The sequence below is a fragment of the Desmodus rotundus genome, chromosome 6 (assembly GCF_022682495.2).
Source record: "Desmodus rotundus isolate HL8 chromosome 6, HLdesRot8A.1, whole genome shotgun sequence".
Taxonomy (NCBI): domain Eukaryota; kingdom Metazoa; phylum Chordata; class Mammalia; order Chiroptera; family Phyllostomidae; genus Desmodus; species Desmodus rotundus.
Window position 1 is genome coordinate 109,887,152 of NC_071392.1, and position 20,395 is coordinate 109,907,546.

Here is a 20,395-nt window from a genome sequence, read left to right on the forward strand (position 1 = left end):
TTTGTTTATGTCCACAGGGGACAGGTGCGGGGCTCAGCCTCCCGGTGGTTCCTCTGCAGAGAGGGAGCACATGACATCTCTCCCAGGAGCGGCAGAGGATGGGTAAACGCAGCTCTAGAGCAGGACCCGGCCACGAGTACACAGAGACAGCGAGGATGACGCGCCAGTGATGCTCAGACTGGTCTACGGCGCCTGACACACGGCAGGTTCTCCGTCAGCGCTGGCTGTGACTTGGAGTACTCATCAAGTACTCCCTGCGTGCTGAGCCTGTGCTGAGTGCTTCTCATGCATTTATACCTCCTTTAATCCTCCCTGCCCCCTCTGGAGGTAGATACAGTTATTGGCGTTTTACATATGAGGAAACTGAGATTCTGAGAGGTTGAGTAACGGGCTGGAGGTGACGCAGCTGGAAAAGAGGGGCTAATACGCATACTCAGGTCTGGCTGGCTCTACAGCCTAAACCTCGATCTCCCCAGCGTGAACACACTCAAATCCAGATCGTCTGCTGCTCTTCCCACATCCACCCCCAGCCCGGACTTGCCATGTCGTCCCTGAGGGTCAGGTTCAGGACTCCGGCCTGCTGGTACACGAGCCCGGCCGTGTTGAAGAAGTAGTCGGAGATGCCCAGGTACACCATGTGGTCGTGGTCGGTGGGGAAGGCCAGCGCCGGCGGAGCGAAGGGAGGGGGGCTGCGATGGGCCAGGCTGAAAAACTCCCCCTGGGGGCGGAGGCAAGAGAGTGAGCCTGGGCATCCTTCAGGAATTATAATTTGATGTGCACATTCCAGGAAAACGTGGGCTGAGGCCACCAGCCACACATCACAGAAGAGGAAGTCATGGCCAGAAACCAACACTAGCATCGAACGTCTCCTGGGTGCTGGGGTCTGCGGACCCTGTGACATAGGTGTGGTCATGCTCCTTGTACAGGAGGGACACCCTAGGAACAGGAAGGGGAAGTGACTTGCCCCAGGTCACTCAGGTAAGTGGCAGAGCCGGGAATGGAATCGGGCATCCAGGGCCCAGCAGCACCCAACCGTCTTGCTGGCCCTGCCTCAGCCTTGCCGGGAAGCACAGAAACTAAAGAACATCAGGTTCTGTTTGTTTGGTGTTTTCACCTATTAAATTAGCAGTAGTCTGAAAGAGGGAGGTGAACTGTTGGAGTATGTTTGTATTTTAGACTCATACTCTCCAGGTTTTGATGAAAGTGTTCACACATACTGGAGAATACACGTTTCTATGTTTCTAAAAAGCAATTTAGCCGCACATCGCAAAAGCAGATGATTTATTTAGCTAAAAAAATAATGTTGAGTTATAAAGAAGCCAATTGTAGATGGATACATAAGGTAAGATACTATTTATGTAAAATTTAAAGGCCTATAAAACCTACTGTGTAAGAATTACTGACACAGAGTTATGGAGTAAAAGTATAAAAACACAGGCAGGAGGGACACACACCCACGTCATCAGTGTGATTACCTCAGGGGGTAAACAAAAATGTTTACTGCGGCTCTGGTTACCTTTGGGGGAAAAGTGGGAAGAGCCCATATGTCCCAGGAGGGGGCGCTGTCCTAACCACAAGCTGACCCCTGAAAGTCCCAACAGCCAAAAAAGGGCCGCATAAAGGAGGACATTATGGAATCAGGCTCACATTACACCGTTCCGTTTTTCAAAAGTTGCAAAACAGTAGGTCCAGCGTGACTCATGGAAAAATGTGTGTATTTATTTTTATGTCTGTACAGGTGGTTCTGTTGTGTGCTTGTTGCTGCATCTTTTATGTGTGAGTGTGTGTGTGTGTTTGTGTCTTGGTATAGACAAGGGTTGGAGTGTTGGAGGCATCTACACTATTGTGTGTCACTAGTGCGTACCTCTGAGTTGTAATATTTGGGTAATCTCTCTCTCTCTCCCCCCCACCCCCGGTTTCTCTCTCTCTTTCTCCCTCCCTCCCTTTTTTCATATTATTTCTTTCTCCTATGTGGTTTCTAAATTTTCTTTTTTACATCAAATGTGTTTTAGAACAAACAAGGAAACAGTAAACACACAAGCCAACGGCTGGTTGTGGGGGGAGGGTGTGGGACCTACCGCAGCTGGGGGGTCAGGGAAGGCTGCTCTGGGGACAACCCCCCCACACTGACCCACCTGGAGTGTGAGAAGCAGCGGGCGGGGAGGGGAGGGTGTGGGAGGGAGGAGAGTTCAGGCAGAGGCTCTGGCAGGATCAAGTCCCTGAGGAGGGAACAAACCTGATGTGTGGAGGAGGCGCAGGCCAGTGTGTCTGGCTGGAGGACGGTGAGCGAGGGGAAAGTAGCGTGAAATGCAGTTCCATCCATCCATCCATCCATCCAATAGGTATTTATTGAACACCTACTATATGCCAAGCACAGTTCTAGGTACTGCACATACAGTAAAGAACATAGCAGTCACATCCCCTTCTCTTTCATCCAGGTGAGTGACTCTGTGTGTGCGTGTTAGTAATAAATGCTGCTGAGAAAAATAAAGCAAGATATGGAGTGAGAGGAGGGAGCTATTTCAGTGACAGTGGTCTGAGAAGGCACCTCCAGGCAGGGAGGATATCTGAGTAAAGACCTGACGGTAGGAAGGTAGAGCAGATGTGGGTGAATGTCTGGGCAAGAGCCTCCTGGGCAGAAGGAGGGGCGAGTGCAAAGGCCCTGGGGTGAAAACAGGTGGAGAGCATTTCAGGAATGACAGGGAGGCCAGTGCAACCAGAGCGGGAGATGATGCGGAGAGTGGAGTTGCAGGGTGGTTGAGGACCCAGAGGAAGGGGGTGGAGTCTTTGTAAGTTTCGTTGCCGAGGGTGGTGGGGAGCCCAGGAGTGAGGGTGATTCTCAGTGTAAGGCTCACCTTCAGCTGCCCATCCAGGGCCTCAGCCGTGGCTGTCGGAGGTGCCAACAGTGAGTAATCAATCCCGGCCACATTATCTATCTTGGCTGTCACTGGAGAGACAGAAGAGGGACCGTGAGCTGGCTCCCCATGGCAGCATCTTTGGGGCTTTTGATTCAGGGTCAGCATCCCCCACAATTGAATTAAGACCTGCAGTTCTAGCTCCACTTCTGCCTCCTCCAGAGAGCCCTCCTTGAGCTCCCTGTAACGGCAAATGAGCCCACACCCCACATTCACAGACACTACCTTTCCCTCCTCTTCTATCAGCCCCCAGATGAAGCTAAAACACAGGGTCAGGGAGCAGAGAGGCCTGGGCTTGAATTGGACTTTACGTGACCTTGGACACATCTTTTTTTTGCTTCTCCGAGTCACTTTTCTGTCATTTGTAGAATGGGGTGACAGCGGTGGCTCACGGGTGCCAGAGGGTTGAATGTGAAGGTCTGTGCCCAATGCCCTATACGTGGCGGGGCTCAAAGCCAGAGGGCATCGACATTAGCAGTGATAATACCCCAGGCTGAGCCCAGGCTGGCTCAGCTCTGAACAGTTGCTCTGTTTCCCAGCAGGAATCAATGGTAATGCAGTAAAAATTGGTTCCCCCTTTAGCCCTTCCTTCCCATGTCAGAGGTCCAGAAATGACAACTTGTCCAAGATGGCACAGCTGGTACGTGACAGAGCTGGGACGGAAACAACCTATTCTTCCTGCCTGGTGAGGCCAAACCTTGGACACTCAACTGCACTGAACACCCCCAGGTTGGGCTCTGCCCCTGGAGGGCCCAGGGGTGCCTGGAGGAAGGTAATGCATCATCAACGGCATGAACCGTGTGCCCGCCACGCCAGGCTTCCCATGGAGGGAGGCCGGTAGCAGTTTGGGGCACAGGCTCTGGAGTCAGAAAACCTGCATTTGGATCCTGCTTCTGCTTCTCACTGGGTTTATGACCTTGGGCAACCGTCATGAGTCCTTTCTGGGTTTCCATTTCCTTGCAGTAAAATTGGGAGGGTAGACAAACTCAGTGGGGTTTGGACAAGAAGAGACAGTTCTGCTGGATGCAAGGCGCCTGTTGAATATTCAGTTGGGGGAGTGGGTTCTCCCCCACCTACTGTGGCTTTTCACAGTTTACCAAGCACTCAGGGATAAGGAGAATTGTTTCCATTTTAAAGATAAGGAAACTGAGGCCCAGGGAGCCAGAATGATCAGCCTCAGGTCTCAGGCTGGTTATGCGTGTCTGGCCTGACAGCTCTGGGTACTTGGTTGTTTGGGCCCTGCAGGGGGTGGAGAATGAGTGGCTGCGGGCTGCTTTTCCACCTCACTTCCGGACCTGCCACAGGGACCTGGCCCAGCAGGGATCCAACGCCAACTACCATTTGAAAATAATCTGTTCTATCCACTCCCACCCAGGCTCAGGCCTGTCTGGAAAACCCGCTGGCTCCATCCCACTCCTCCTTGCCTTCCTACCCCTCTGCCTCCTCCATCCCCATCTTCTTGACCCCACCTAGCACTCACCTGGCACTGACTGGAGAAAAGGTTCCAGCTTGGAGGACACAGAACTGGTCACTACCTGGCAGATCTGGGGAGAACAAAAGAGGTGATCAGTGAGGACATCCATAGTGTAAAATATTCTTTGGGAAAATGATCCAGATGTGTTTTGTTTTCCTGGAAGATTTCCTTGAAAATCATGTAACTAATCAAGTTTCCCTTTTCTCTTTCACCACCAGGAAGCTCAGAGCTCAGCGCGTAACTTCAAAATAAGTAACTCTATATGACTGGATGACCTGCATATCTGCATTTTATTTCCTACTCTGGTGTGGAACTTTCCTAATGGGTATTTATGTTTTATATTTTTTAAATGTGGGACTGTTCTGGTTTGTGTTCATCCATTTGTGTTGCTGTCTCAGATCCTTTGTGGAATGAGGGAGAGAAAATAAACAAGAGGCAGTCAGAGATCAGCCTTCTCCTGTCTGTGCTTCTGAAAGCAGGGTGCAGGCCCTCTGCTCAGTTTTGGGTGGACCCTCACATTTGCCAAGTATGGCCAGAGAAACCGTCCCTGCCCCTCCCCTGACTCACAAGGAAACAAGCCCAAGTCTGAGAAGTCGTGGCCCACGTGCTGACTTTGCCCCTGAGGAAGTAACTGCGGTTCTCTAGACCTTTGTTTTTTCATCTGTGAAATAGATCGTGGCGGGTTAGACTTCCTATTTCACTTGCTTTTCTGGTGTGTGGCCTTGGCACAGCGCCATCAAGAGGTGGAGTCTGGGAACTCTCCCTTAGAATCTGGGTGGGCGTGGTGACTTGCTTTTTAACCAACAGAATACAGCGGAAGTAACATTGTGTAACTTCAGAAACCAGGTCACAAAAGGCTGTGCAGCTTCCACTTTGGTCTCTTGAAATGCTTCCTCTCTGGTTGCTTCCTCTGGGGACCCAGTGACATGCTGTCCAGAACCATGGAGAGGCCACAGGTGTTTTGCTCAGGTCAAGAGTCCCAGCCCAGACACCAAGGCCTGACCATTGGGTCTTTCCCAGATGAGACCCAGACCGCAAGGAGGAGAGATGTGCTAAGCTGCCCCAGCCTGTCTATTTCCTGACTTGCAGGCTGCATGAGCGTTAGAAAGTGGGAGTTGCTTTAGGACACTGTATTTGGGGCTGTTTGTTTTGAAGCTGCACAGAGCTGGAAAGCAGGATTTAAATTGCAGCCTTCCCTAACTTGAAGGCATTGGGGCTGGGGGAGGGATGGTCAGATAAGTCCCCACCTTCACAGGAGGGACCTGCTTGAGTCTGCAGTGAGACTGTCACCTCATTCATCCAACTGAGTCTCCCTGGTCCTCACTTTTCTTGACACTGGGCAGCCCCTGGCAGGTGGACCACTGTCTCTTAGAAATGCTCCTTCTGCAGTCCCAGGATGGAGTGCTCTCCCTGCTCTCCGCCTGTCCCTTCATTCCCTCTTTCCCGGACACCCTCCTGAGCTCCTCATGAGCTCCTCTTCCCTCTTGCATCCGGGCTCCTTGGGGCTCGCTGCTCCTTCCACTCACACGCTCTTCTGGAGCGGGGCCCTGCACTCCCATGGCCCTGCGGTGCTCCCCCCAGAGGCCACCTGCACCTGGTGTGAACAGCTCCCCACACACCTGGCAGCTCTCTCCCGAGCACTTTCTCTCCTCTGGCCCTTGCTCCCGAGTGCCAAGGAGTTACAGTGCCAGAAACAGTCCAACCAAAGAGCACTGAGGGCTGGTAGATAAATACCCCAGCTTCCTTACCACTTCAGGGCAGTTCTGCGGTGTGTGCCCCACACTTTCCCTGAGAATCTCCCACAGGACTGAGCCCCATGTCCCCAGCACTAGCCCACTCCGAATGTCCCACTTCCCTTCCACCCCCTGGCCCTGCTGCCTGGGATCCCCTCCCGATAAGCTTCTCGCACCTGAATCTTTGTCTCAGTACCTGTCTGGGATGGGGACTCAAGCAAAGTCACCTTCTCCAGGCTGACAACTGTGGCCAACACCCAGACCTTAGTGTTGGTGTGAGGCCCAGACTTCTCCCCTGAGCTCAGGCCTGAGGGCCCAGCTCCCTCCTGGCCACAGTGCTGCCCCCGTCCCAGTCTGCCCAGAGGGCACCCTTCACACTGCTCAATTCAGATTACTTTATCTGGGGGAGGGAGAGAGCAGAAAAGGGAGAGGAAAGGAAAGGAATGAAGGAAGGAGAAAATATGACTCCCTGGTGTGTTTCTGTCACCTAAGACTCTGCATGTTCCAAGAGGACTTAGAATATCATTCTCTGAGGAAACTCTGTCTCTTCTCCAAGTGGCCCAGGGCTGGGAGGGACAGCACCTCTGGCAACTGGGACCAGCTGGACGCCTGGGCTGCCAGCCCACCAGCCACAATTTCCAATGCCACTCAGCCATGTGCCTCCAGATGGCCCCAAACCACAGCAGATCACATCATAGCCACCAGCTGGCTTCCCGCTGCTGCCCGCTCAGCCCAGGCTCCACTCCACCCTACCCCTCAACTTGACATAGACTCTTTCTTCCCTCTGACACCACCCTTCACTATGGGTTCCTTGGAAATCCAATCCCAGCTCACTCTTCCCCAAGTCCAGCCTTTCCAGTGTCATGGACACCCCCTCACCTCATTTATTCTTTCATCCATCCATTCATTCATCCATTCAGGACAGTACTTTAAACAACATCTTGTTATGATTAAAAGGTTTGCCTTTGAGGTGGGGTGGCCTGGATTTGCATTCCAGCACTACGCATTTCTGTCTGTGCGTCTCCGTTTACTCATCTCTAGAATAGGGATAATCTGAGATACCTGCCTCATAAGGATTTTGTGTAAATTAAATGCTAGAATCCTTGTAAAGAGTTCTTAACATCATTCTAAGCTCACTGTAAGCACTCTGCCATCACCATCATCATCTTCACCACCAGCATCTTCACCACCATCATCTTCACCACCACCATTTTCACCACCACCATCTTCACCACCACCATCTTCACCACCAGCATCTTCACCACCACCATTTTCACCACCACCATCTTCACCACCATCATCTTCACCACCATCATCTTCACCATCAGCATCTTCACCATCAGCATCTTCACCACCAGCATCTTCATCACCATCATCTTCACCATCACCATCATCTTCACCACCATCATCTTCACCACCACCATCTTTACCACCACCATCTTCACCATCAGCATCTTCACCATCAGCATCTTCACCACCAGCATCTTCACCGCCCTCATCTTCACCACCACCATCTTCACCACCATCATCTTCACCACCGTCATCTTCGCCGCCACCACCATCTTCACCACCGTCACCTTCACCACCACCATCATCTTCACCACCACCATCTTCACCACCATTATCTTCACCACCGTCATCTTCACCACCACCATCTTCACCACTGTCATCTTCACGACCGTCATCTTCACCACCACCATCATCTTCACTACCACCATCTTCACCACCAGCATCTTCACCACCATCATCTTCACCATCAGCATCTTCACCACCATCATCTTCGCCGCCACCACCATCTTCACCACCATCACCTTCACCACCACCAGCATCTTCACTACCAGCATCTCCACCACCACCATCTTCACCATCAGCATCTTCACCACCACCATCATCTTCACCGCCGTCATCTTCACCATCACCATCTTTACCACTGTCATCTTCATGACCATCATCTTCACCACCACCAGCATCTTCACTACCACCATCTTCACCACCGTCATCTTCACCACCAGCATCTTCACCACCACCATCTTCACCACCACCATCACCTTCACCACCACCATCTTCACCACCACCATCTTCACCACCACCATCTTCACCATCAGCATCTTCACCACCACCATCATCTTCACCGCCATCATCTTCACCATCACCATCTTTACCACTGTCATCTTCATGACCATCATCTTCACCACCACCATCATCTTCACTACCACCATCTTCACCATCGTCATCTTCACCACCAGCATCTTCACCACCAGCATCTTCACCACCACCATCATCTTCACTACCACCATCTTCACCACCATCATCTTCACCACTGTCATCTTCGCCGCCACCACCATCTTCACCACCATCACCTTCACCACCACCAGCATCTTCACTACCACCATCTTCACCACCGTCATCTTCACCACCAGCATCTTCACCACCACCATCTTCACCACCACCATCATCTTCACTACCACCATCTTCACCACCACCATCTTCACCACCACCATCTTCACCACCGTCACCTTCACCACCACCATCATCTTCACTACCACCATCTTCACCACCATCATCTTCACCACCATCATCTTCACCACCACCATCTTCACCACCGTCACCTTCACCACCACCATCATCTTCACTACCACCATCTTCACCACCATCATCTTCACTACCACCATTTTCACCACCACCATCTTCACCACCGTCATCTTCACCACCACCAGCATCTTCACCACCGTCATCTTCACCACCACCATCTTCACCACCATCATCTTCACCACCGTCATCTTCACCACCACCATCTTCACCACCGTCACCTTCACCACCACCAGCATCTTCACTACCACCATCTTCACCACCATCATCTTCACTACCACCATTTTCACCACCACCATCTTCACCACCGTCATCTTCACCACCACCAGCATCTTCACCACCGTCATCTTCACCACCACCATCTTCACCACCATCATCTTCACCACCACCCTCTTCACCACCAGCAGCAGTATTATTGCTTTTTAGCTTGGCTGCTATCGAGGAGCTACTCTTAAGGTGTTACCAAGAAAATAATCTGTTTTAATAATTCCAAGTGTTAAATAGATGCTAACACTCCCCTCATACTATTACTTAGTTACAAAGACAGTTGAACTATGGGTCTTCTAGGCTGGTGGTGGGCACACTGCCTACATTATCTCAGTGGTCCTTACAACAGCTTACTGAAAAAGGTATTAGGTCCCCGTTTTATAGATGGTGAAACTGAGATTCAGGAAGGACAAGTAATTTCCTCAAGTTTATGTACCTAGTTCCACCCTAGAGTCAGAATTAAAACCCAGAAATCCTGACTCTAAAAGCCATCGTATAATCCATTGTGTTATACATTTTGACAACCATGCATTGATAAAAAAAAAAAAAAAAAAAGCAACGCACAACTTTTGACAGTGTCTTCAAATAAATGATCTCATTTGGTTGATTTTTCCCTAGCCATATTAACAGTGCCTTTGACTGAGAAACTAACATCGCCTCTCTGGAAGACTGCACAGCCTCCTCAGTCTCCCCGCAACTCCTGCCCCCACTCTTGGCCTATCTATCCATTCTAATGGCAGTCAGAGAGATTGTTCAAAAGCACAGATCTGGCTGGGTCGCCCCCTTGCCGAAAACCTCCAATGACTCCCCAGGGCCCTCTGGAGAAAGCCCAAGCTTACTTGGCTTGTGAGACAGGCTCTGGGGATTCCTGGAAGCTGATGATTTATTCATGGAAAACCAGACCAATGAATGGCCCCTTTTCTCTGCTGAAGAGGCTGGCAGGAGGACTGGCCAGTGCCTGTCATTCATACCAGCTCCAGCCTCAGGGAATAGTTTGGTCACATCAACAACTGCACACTTTCTGGGTGGGGAGCACCACCAAGGGGGGTTGGGGTGGGGAGGGGATGGGGAAGGAGGCCAGAGGACTATGAGAGAGAGGGTTGGTAGGGAGAGGATGGCAGTTTCTCTGCAGGGACAAATGGGGAGGGAGGAGAGCAGAGGAGATCCCCAACGTGGCTGTTTGCTGTGGGTGTGTGATGTGACCCTTTCTTAGTCTCTCACTGGACCCCTCAGGAAAATAGACATGCCTGATTTTTGGAGCTGGAGGTGTGGTTTCAGAGGGCTGGAAAGACTGCTGGGCAGTCTGGGTGACCGCAGAAGTGATCAGCGATGCATGAGGTGTGTGGACACAGAGGGCCCCTCCCTCTCTGACAGGTGAGAACAGTCCGAGCCCCTCCTACCTTGCTGTTCATGGCGTTTCGGAGTGAAGACTCAATTTTTTTCCGGAAGAGTTGGATCAACCACCTGGAGATGGACACATGGGGACATGCATGAAGCTTCCCAGGTGTCCCCGGTCTGCCCTGGGAAGGTTGCCTCATCCAGGAAGCCTACCTCCCTCCTCAAAATCGGCCTGGGCACCTACCCTCGCCCCTGAGACGCAACTGCACACACCCCAGTAGATGCTCTCCCCAGTGTGCAGTGACCTGTTTATGAGGTTATTTTTTCAATTAGGGCACGGCTAGTCCCCTGCCCTGTCTCAGCCTCATTCCTCACCACTCCCCTTCCTCTCGGCTCTCCAGCCACACTGCTCTGCCGTATCCTCTTGTATCTTGTGCTTCCTCCCACTCCAGGGCCTCTGCACGTGCTGTTCTCACTGCTTAAAACACTCCCTGTCCCCAACAATGACCTAATGAACTCCTACTCATTCTTTTCATCTCAACTCAAACATCATTTCATCAAGGAAGAACTGGCCAACCCCCAGACTAGGTCAGATCCTCCCGTTCTATGTGTTTGCCTCATTCTGTACCTCTTTTTCGTAGTTCTTAAATCCTTTTAAAATTCTTTGTGAGCTACTCATTAATGCAATGATTTGGTTAATGTTTGTCTTCCCCACTGGATGGAGAGCTTCAAGAGAACAGGAACTGTGTGGCTAAGAATCGGGGGCCAGAAAGTCTTGGGCTGAATCCCTTCTCAATAATCACTAGGGATGAAAACTCAGGTTATTTCCTACCCTTTCTGTGCTTGGTTGTCTCCCCAGAAAATGGGTACTAGCGAACTAACCTCAGAGTCATCGTGTGGGTTGAATGAGGTGACGCACCTGCCTAACACAGTGTTGGGCACACTGTAAGCTAAATTGGTCTTGGCCAATTGGTCCATTTCTTGAGCATGTTGCATACACCTGGTGCAGAGGAATCTTAGCAGATATTTGTTGACTGGCTGGCCGGCTGGTGGAATGCCTATGGTTTTGTGGTAAGGACTGTATAACTCAGTGCATATACAGTGTTTAACCCAGAGCCTGGGGCAATAGTAAGAGCTCAGTAAAGTGTGCTGAATGCATGTTGAATGAACAAGTGACCCCCCCGCCTTGGGGCAGGAAAGAGGTCTGCTCCACCAAGGACCCCTGTCCTTTTCCCTATACCTGAGGCCCCTATGAAGGCCTGGCAGGGAGGTGGCACTGGGGACATGTTTTCTAAATACAGGGATGATTAGGATAGTTCTCCTTGATGTCCCTCCTGCTATCCACAGCCCCAGGAAGTCATACCCCAGGTGGCTGCCTGAGATGTGCACGTGGACGCTGGCAATATTGCTGCTACAGCTGGAGCAGGTGGCAGTGGAGTGGCCGGAGGTGGGGTCACAGCTCAGTTTCAGACCAGCCAAAATGGAGATGCCTTCCACACTCAGGTCAAAGTTGCCGCTGACTTTGCTGAAGGGACACAAAGAGAAAGAGACTTGGAACAAGCAACACCCCACTGCTGTTTGAACTTCTTGCCAATGTTAGAAGGTAGGTTTTGCTATTCTCTCCAGTCCAGGGGAGGAGATGGAGTTCAGAGAGGGAGGCAGGTTGCCCAAGGTCACACAGCAGCTGAGGGAAAGATCCAGGATTCTAATCTGAAGTTTCAGCCCATGTCTACCTGGCAGAACCCTGCCCTTAACCACTGCCTCAGCCTCCACCCATGCTGTGTAGCTTTGGCAGTGTTTCTCCGCCTCTCTGAGCTTCAGTCTCCTCATCCAGATCCTGCATCAGCAGGAGACACCAGTTTTGTCACTAAAAAGCTGAGTGTTTGGGATCTATGACTTTAATTAGGGAATGCCCCCGTTCATTAAGTGGAGTTCATAACTCCTCCCTTGGGGATGAAATGAGGTTTGGATAAGACAATGGATATGAATGTAGTTTGTTAACTCTTCTACAGTGTGATGAAATAACATTAATTTTTTTGTGATTAAAAAAATGATAGGCCCTGGCTGGGGTAGCTCAGTGGATTGAATGCAGGCCTGTGAACCAAAGCATAGCTGGTTTGATTCCCAGTCAGGGCACATTCCTGGGTTGCAGGCCAGGTCCCCAGTAGTGGGTACCCTAGAGGCAACCACACATTGAGGTTTCTCTCCCTTTCTCCCTTCCTTCCCCTCTCTCTAAAAATAAATAAATAAAAACTTAAAAATTAAAAAAAAGTTTAAAAAATGATAAATAAGTGAAATGATAGATACTAAAGAGCCCAAGTGAAGACCTAAGCAATCCTTGTTGTTGGGAACTGACAGCCCAGTGGTCCTTGTGAGGGAGGACAGATCCAGACCCTTTTCCTCACCAAAGTGACTTCTCCTCTGTTTTCTCCCTGGATTCCCCACAGAGGAGAGGTTTCTGAAGTGCCCCTATCACTGGGGGGAAGGGTCCCTATGGCGAGAGCCCAGTATTTAGATTCAGAGTTATCGTTTGGATGGTTTGCCCTAACTTTTTACCCCTCCCTGTATCCATACCCTCACCATTGCCTATGTTGGGGAGAGGGTGTATTTCCATGCTCTTGACTTTGGGTATGGCCATGTGACTTGCTTTGGCCAATGGCCTATGAGTAGAAGTGACTGTGGGCCAGTTCTGAGTCTAGCCTTTAAGGGGTCCTTCGTGTTTTTTGTTGCCCTTTTTGCCCCCCTGCCATCACCAAGAACATGCTCCGGGTAGTTCACTGGTCCAGAGAGGAGGACCAGATACAGGTGGAGAAGGACCACCTCAGCTAAGCCCAACCTAGATGTGGGATCCCCAGCCAACACATCGATGTGCAAGTGATAATATATGATTTGTTTTAAGCCACTGGGTTGGGATGCTTGTTACACAGCAATAGCTAACTGATAAAGGGATAAATTAAAGGTCTCACTTAGCCTTCCATCCTAAGCCCTGTGCACTAACTCTGCCTTGCCAGTGTCCTGCACTCAGACAAGGGCAAGTGCTCAACTCTTAACCAAGGGTTATATCGAATCTTCTTATGAGAAAAATTCTGCCAGGAACCCTGTGGGTACAAGTGGTGACAAGCAAGGCAAAAACCAAGCATTCCTGAGATCCTGGCTCTCATCCCTTCCAAGTATCACCAAAAGCTCACCCACATCCTCAAAAACCCCAGGCTTGGAAACACACATGAAATTCTTGCGTGCCTTCCATTTTCCACTCATCTTGACATTGGCATTTGTCACGGAGACATCAAGGCCCTCGTTGGGCAGCAGTTTTATCTGGGAACTGGGAAGCTGAACTCCATGGATAACCATGCTGCAAAGAAGAAATGTTCGGTTAGCCTTCAGGGGGCCCACACAAGGACTCGGCCAATGGTTAATGTGGACGCAGGCTTCCCACCCAGTTCCTGCACTCCATCCACTCCAGGACAACCCAGATGCTGTGAGAGCAGCCTTGGGAGATGGGGCATTGAGCAGAGTGGCTAGGCTTTGAAGTCAGACAAATCTGCATTTGAATCCTGATCTTAAAAGCACTAGTGTGTAACCCTGGGCAGGTCACTTAATCATCCTGAGCCTCAGTTTCCTCGTTTGTAAAATGAACACAATAATCTCTATCTGGTAGGGTGTGTGGCAATCAATAAAGATAACAAATGTTATCCCATTAACCACAAGTTCTATGAAGGGACGCAGTGTGTCTTCTTTTCACTATTGTAGCAAAGCCTGCTGTGTCAGACACAGTAGATGTTCAAAAATACTTTTTGAGTGAATAGGTGTATAAAACTCATTACAGAACATTTGTGGGTTTTCTGCCCAGAGCCCACAGCCCCTTATTGTGTTAACAGAACTATCATTTAACTTTTTTCCATGTTGCTTCAAAGAAAGTTGACTTTGCCTCCATCTTTAGGTGGCAGAGCTTATGATTTGGGCATAAGGTGATTAGCATATTCTACTCCCCTGACCACAGTGATTGGTTCAGGAATGTGTACATAACCTAAGATGAACCAATCAGAGTGAATCTTAGGGGTTTTGCTTGGGTTGCAAGGAGAAGGTCCTCTCCTTCCACAGGACTTGCAATGCTGAGGTGATGCTGGTGGGCATCTTGCCTCTTGGAGGAGTCACCTTACCTGAGAATTAGACCTCCCCATGGGAAGTGACACCAAGAGGTGGCAAGAGAGAAACAGAATCCAATGACACTTGAGCCTGCCTGAAGCTGAACCTGAAGATGGACTACTCCAGGGACACCTCAGTCCTGTGAGCCAGTAATTTCTGCTTAGGCATTTTGGATTAGGTTTTCTGTCCTTGAGCCCCCCTCCCCTAATTGATATATGGGCCTAGCACAGAGTTTTGGGGTTCATGACACATCCCTCAGAGAGTCATGGTGAGTGCCTGAAAGACAGTTTTCATGGTGGAAGCTTGGGGGGTTGCGTCTCCTTGGGGTGGTGAAACACTGGCTTTGGGACCTAACCTCTCCAGGTTGAGGAGTGGGTGGCTCTGTGATTCTAGGTTTTGGCGGCCCCAGAACACTACAAAGTCCTGCACACTGAGGATGGAGCTTGACGGGCCTCACCTGTAGAAGCTATAGTCACCTTTCCCCAAGTACTTGATCTTAAAGCTTCCTGAGAAAGGGGGAATCTCGATCTTCTCCAGCTCCTTCTGCAGCGCAGCCACTCCCTGCTGGCAGGCTGAGGGGAGAGAGCAGGGAGACTGTCAGAGGCACAGCCGGGGAGCCGGGGTGGGCGGGCCAGGGAGGCACAGTGGGACAGGGAAGGTCTAAAGCTAAGGTTTGCTGTAAAAGGGCCAGAGAATAAGTATTTGGGGCTCTGAGGGCCCTGCTGTCTCTGTCACAACCGCCACAAAGCAGCCATCGACAATATGTAAGTGGTGGGTGTGGCTATTCCTCCAATAAATGTGATGAACACTGAGATTTCACATTCGGACAATTTTCACGTGGTGTGAGATATCATTCTTTTTTTGATTTTTTTAACCATTTAAAAATGGAAAAGTCATTTTTAGTCCTTGGGCCATACAAAAACAGGCAGTGGCCCAGATTTGGTCAGCAGGCTGTAGTTTGCCATCCCCTGGTCTAAAATATTAACCGCCCCCACCCCCCAGAAACACCCAGTCATGCATCCTATGGGCGTTCAGTGTGCACCTACTGTGTGCCTAGCTCTGTGCCCTCACAGATACTCCGTCTCTCTGGCTTTTGGACTGTGTCTCCACAGGACCTTTGCATGTGCCATACCTGTTGCTTAGGAAACCCTTCTCTCCCTTCTTCACCTGACCAACTTCTAGTCAGCTCCATCATCACTTCCTGCAGGAACTTTCTCTGACCCAGCTGGCCCCTCATGATGCCACGGGCATCTCCCTGGGCTCTGCCATTCCTGTTTATAATTATGCATTTATTCATGAGACTTTTCGGTTAATGTCTCTCTCCGTCACCCAAGGTCAGTGGTAATGCCTGTTTTATTTACTAATGTAAATGTGATTCCTACATTTACCGCAGTGACTAGAACTTACATTAGAATAAATACACTTAGTATTTGCTGGATGAATAAGTGAATGAATGCCTCAGTGTCAAGGATTCTACTACCAGTTATGATGTAGCTAATAGCATCAAAGAACCAATTAAAAGGCAAACATTATCTGAGAAAGAGTAATATGTAAAATGAGGGATCCTGGACTATGTGTTTTCCAACAGCCAGTTAGGAAATAATAATAATAATAATAATAAATAGTAATAATAATAATTTATCAAGCTCTTATTCTATGCCAGGTACTGTTCTGGGCTCTGTACATGCATTCAGTTACTGAATCTGAACACTCCTAGAAAGCAGATCCCCAGTTCTCAGACGAGGAAGCTGAAATTCAGAAAGGTGACCACATAGCTGGCGAGTGACGGAAACAGGATCTGAATCCAGGCCTTCTGGACCCAGAGCCCGTGCCCTGGGATGGGCCTTCTGGGGTTTAAAAGTAAGCAACACGTACACTGTCACTGCCTGGAGGAGAAAGAAAACCTGGGCTGACTGGGATCTGGGGGTCTGCAGTGGTCAGGTCTTGAAGGGTCTCAAATGCCATACAAAGAGGTCAGGGGATCTGAGGGTCCTGGAGAGCCACTGAATACCGTACTTTTGCTGTGTATAATGCACACTTTTTTGCCCAAATTTCTTAGGGGAAAATAAGGATGCACATTAAACATGGGCATAATGATTACATACCATGGGTATAACAATCCTGTGTATAATGCACACAAAATTGTGGGTGCACATATACACGGCAAAATACGGGAGTCTGGGAAAGGAGAGGGGCATGAGCAGATTTGCTGCCCTTCAGAAAACCCACTGTGGCTACCATGTGGGGTGTGAGTTGGAGGGGAAACTGAGGCTGCTGGGACAGAATATGAAGATTTCTGGGTTTAAAGGCTGAGCCCAAGCCTCTGCTCCTGGCAAGCCTTCGGGGCCACCCCAGCACTGTCTTTGGGGCAGGGCCATATCACTTTCCCCTGGGATTCAGAGGTGTCCTGCCTGGGCTGGGGTAGGAATTCAGGGATGACAGACCAGGTCCCCCTGAGTCCCTTCCTGGGGTAGTGGTGCCCCAGGGCATGAGGTTCTCTCTGCCTTCTCCTTGGTCTGGTTGCTCCGGATGGGCTAGCCTCACTCTTCTGCAGTTCATCTCTCGGCCACTGGGAGACAGCATCGAGCAGCCACATACAGGGACCTCAGACAAAATCCAGGCGGCCCTCTGGCCTACCCACTACCTTCTCCAACTTTCCATTTGCTCATCTGTAAACGTCGCTAGTAACAGTGCGTCCCACCCGGGGGTGGCATGCAGATGAAACAAGACTGTGTGTGTGAAGTTCCCAGCACAGTGCCTGGCACAGATCAGAACGGGTCAGCAGGAGCTGCTTCCTGCCCTGCTCTGGGGATGGGTAAGTGGTCTGGGGGACCCTCTCTGGGCCACCCACATGGGTAATGTGCACAGTATGGCCACCAAGCCCCTGCCCTGGGGAACATTTAAGAAGGGCCCTCCCTAGGCTCCTCCTGCCCTCTGCTCAGCCTCCCCACTGCCTGAGCTCTGCCCACGCTGAAGACTGAGCAGTAATTTTGAGGCAAATGACAGGGCTGAGAACAAGCTTGGGAAGAAAATAAAGTGCTTAGAAGCCGGGGTTGAGGTTTGGGTAGAGGGAGGGAAGGTACCTGGAGGACCCTTGGGGGCCCGGATTGGACTTGGAATCCTCCAGGCCTGGACTGTGGTCCCAGTCCTGCGATCTAGGGCAACTTGCCTTGCCTCAGTTTCTTCATACGAAAGATGGGGTGAGGGACCTACTATGCAGAGCTGTGAGCACGCCCTGTGCTGGAGTTAAAGGGCTGCACACAGCAGGTGCTCAGTGCATGGTCCTCAGGGGCGGGAGAGGAGGAGAGGAAGGCCTACCGTAGTCCAGGCCCTGCTGGGTGATCCTGACCACGACGCCGGGGTTGGTGGCCCCTGTCACAGCTGTGCCCAGGGCGGCCAGCACCACCAGGGTTGCCCACCTCGTTGTGCAGTCCAGGCCTCTGGCCATGTCTTCGTCCTCCAGAGCTGGCACAGCCTCGCGGCCTTGGCAGGGAACCAGGGACCTATAAAGGCGTTGGCTGGGGAAATGCAAGTTACACTAGAATGTAGAAAGGAGGAAGGAACTTGGGTTGGGGCGGGAGAGGGGGAGGACGGCTGCCTGCGGTTCCCCACTGAGGCTGGGGCCACAACCCCAGAGGCGGCCAGAAGTGGAGTCTGGGAGGTGTCTGTGTGTGCACGTGGTGTGTGTGCACGTGGTGTGTGTGTGTCAGACGAGAGGCAACCTCTGACTCTGGGCATTGTTCCCCTCCCAAAGCACCCCATCCCTCTCTCTGGGTGGTGGGTACATCTCTCTGGGTGGTGGGTACATAGGGGTTCATTATGTTTTTTTCCTGACCAGTTGAGATATAATTGACATACATAATAAAATTATATACATTTAAAGTATATATGCAATGTGATGAGGTGGTGTATGTACACACTGCGAAGCGATCACCACGACCAGGCTAACACGTCCAGCATCTCACAGAGTTAGAATCTGTGGTGTGAGTGGTAAGGACACTTTCGTAGCAAACTCCGAGGATACGAAATGGTATTTATTCTGAACCACAGTGGCGGCGCTGTACCTTAGATCCCCAGAACTTACTCCTTTTGTAAAGGAAAGTTGTACTTTTCTTTCTATTTCTGATTTTCTTGATATTTTCCATATTAAAACACTTAAGATGGGAAGAGGGGATTACAGGAACTACTATAAAGGACATATGGACAAAATCAAGGGGGAGAGTGGAGGTGGGGGAGGGAGGTGGGTTCAGCTGGGGTGGGGTGGAGGATGGGGAGAAAAGGCATACAACTGTAATTGAATAACAATAAAAAATTTTTTAAAAATGAAAAAAAACACTTAAGAAAGCAGAACCTTTAGCAGGGTTTTTTTGTTGTTGTTTTTTATGTTTTGTTTTGTTTTTTTGTCCTAAGAGGCAGTAGTGGTAACAATTAAACACTTGAATTTTGGAATCCAGTATCTTAGCTGTGATTTTAAATCTTCGCTCTGTCAGTTGGGTGGTTTGGCTTTGGTCGCGCCCCTTAACCTCTCTGAACCTCAATTTCCTCTTCTGTAGAATGGGAATTATCAGGGTACTCTCCCTCCCTGGATGACTGTGAAGTCAGAGGGGTTTAACCCACGCAGAGCACTTCTTAGCCCAATGCCCCTGCATAGTCAGCTCACAAGTGGTAGCTGCTAATGTCGCTCTGACCTTTACAGCAATCCATGTTCACTGGCCGACATTTGAGAAAGACCCAAGAAGATAAAAATTACGTGCAATCCCCATTCTGGAGACAACAAGCAGAGGTGTGTTTTAGAGTATCTCTCTGCCTCCCCCTCCTCTTCATGGTCAGCGTAAATACAGTCTGCGTTTTGTTTCCTTTAACAGGCAGAATGGGATCACACTGGTCAGTTTTGTGAAGTTCCCTTTTTTCAATAAACAGTGTGTAGCGGACGTTCCCCTGTGCACTGAATACCCTTCTACATGCCCCGTAGTTCATTGCTTCCTCCTCTCACAGTTTTCTTTTTTTTTAATGATTTATTTTTATTGTTTTAAAATTTTTATTACTGACACTGTCACAGATGTCCCCAGTTCCCCTCACTTTGCCCACTGGCACTCAGCCCTCATCCCCCTCCCCTCTGGCTGTCACCACACAGTCCTCTGTGCACATTTCCACAGTTTTCTTTTTATTCTTTCCACCCCTTCCTTTGACAGATGCAGGGCCTGAGGCTTGGAGAGAGGAAGTATTTTTTCCCACAGTCACGAAACTAGCTGCTGCTAGCAGAGCTGGGACTCACACTCCCAGACCTGTTTGGGTTCCACGCCAGCCTGAGCTCTTCAGCACCCTGGGGGTGGGGGGAGGGGCACAGACACTCTCCTCCCGCTCGCCCCCAGCCTTCCACGTGGGTCTCTGTCTGCTTGGCCCCTGCCCCTCCTTCTCAGCAGCCTCAGGCTCTGGGTGGGCAGGAACCCCACAGGGCAGCCAGCTAGGTCTCCATGGTGATGAGAGAAGAGGGGTCATCTTTAAAGGGAGGCCACCTTCTCTCCTGCTGGATCCCCATCAGCCCCCTGGAGCCCTGTCTCCCCGACTTTGGTTTTATGAAAGTCTGATGGAGCCCGCTGAGCCAGGCGGAGGTGAGACCTCCAGAGCTGTTTTTTTCTCTTCTCTGTGCCTGCTTCTGAAAGGGCTTCCCTTCACGCTCCCATCCACAACTAGAATGCTGGCAAGCTTAAGAATGAAAACCATGGCTCCGCACAGCATCGACTCTGTGCCGACGCTTTATACATGCATTACCTGCCAGCCTGAATACCACCCACAAGGGAGGGACAATTCTGCTTCATTCTGGAGACAAGGGAACGGAGGCACAGAGTGATTATGGCCCCGTCAAGGTCAAGCCGCCTTTCTTGAAGAGAAGACCTCTTCCCCCCAGCTGCGTCAGATGACAGAAGGTCATG

At 50.4% G+C, this 20,395-nt stretch overlaps 1 protein-coding gene across 1 annotated transcript in view; it reads right to left on the reverse strand.

Annotated features, from left to right (window-relative positions):
• BPI (bactericidal permeability increasing protein) overlaps positions 1-18,081 on the reverse strand; it is a 32,648-nt gene extending 14,567 nt beyond the window's left edge. The window contains exons 1-8 of the mRNA XM_024559739.4: positions 17,781-18,081; positions 14,920-15,034; positions 13,540-13,668; positions 11,680-11,841; positions 10,379-10,442; positions 4,396-4,459; positions 2,856-2,947; positions 542-718 (exon numbers count right to left, since the gene is read on the reverse strand). Coding sequence (XP_024415507.2) covers positions 542-718; positions 2,856-2,947; positions 4,396-4,459; positions 10,379-10,442; positions 11,680-11,841; positions 13,540-13,668; positions 14,920-15,034; positions 17,781-17,910 — 933 coding nt within the window. The 5' untranslated portion in view covers positions 17,911-18,081. The remainder of the gene's footprint in view (positions 1-541; positions 719-2,855; positions 2,948-4,395; positions 4,460-10,378; positions 10,443-11,679; positions 11,842-13,539; positions 13,669-14,919; positions 15,035-17,780) is intronic.
• Positions 18,082-20,395: the final 2,314 nt, after the last annotated feature.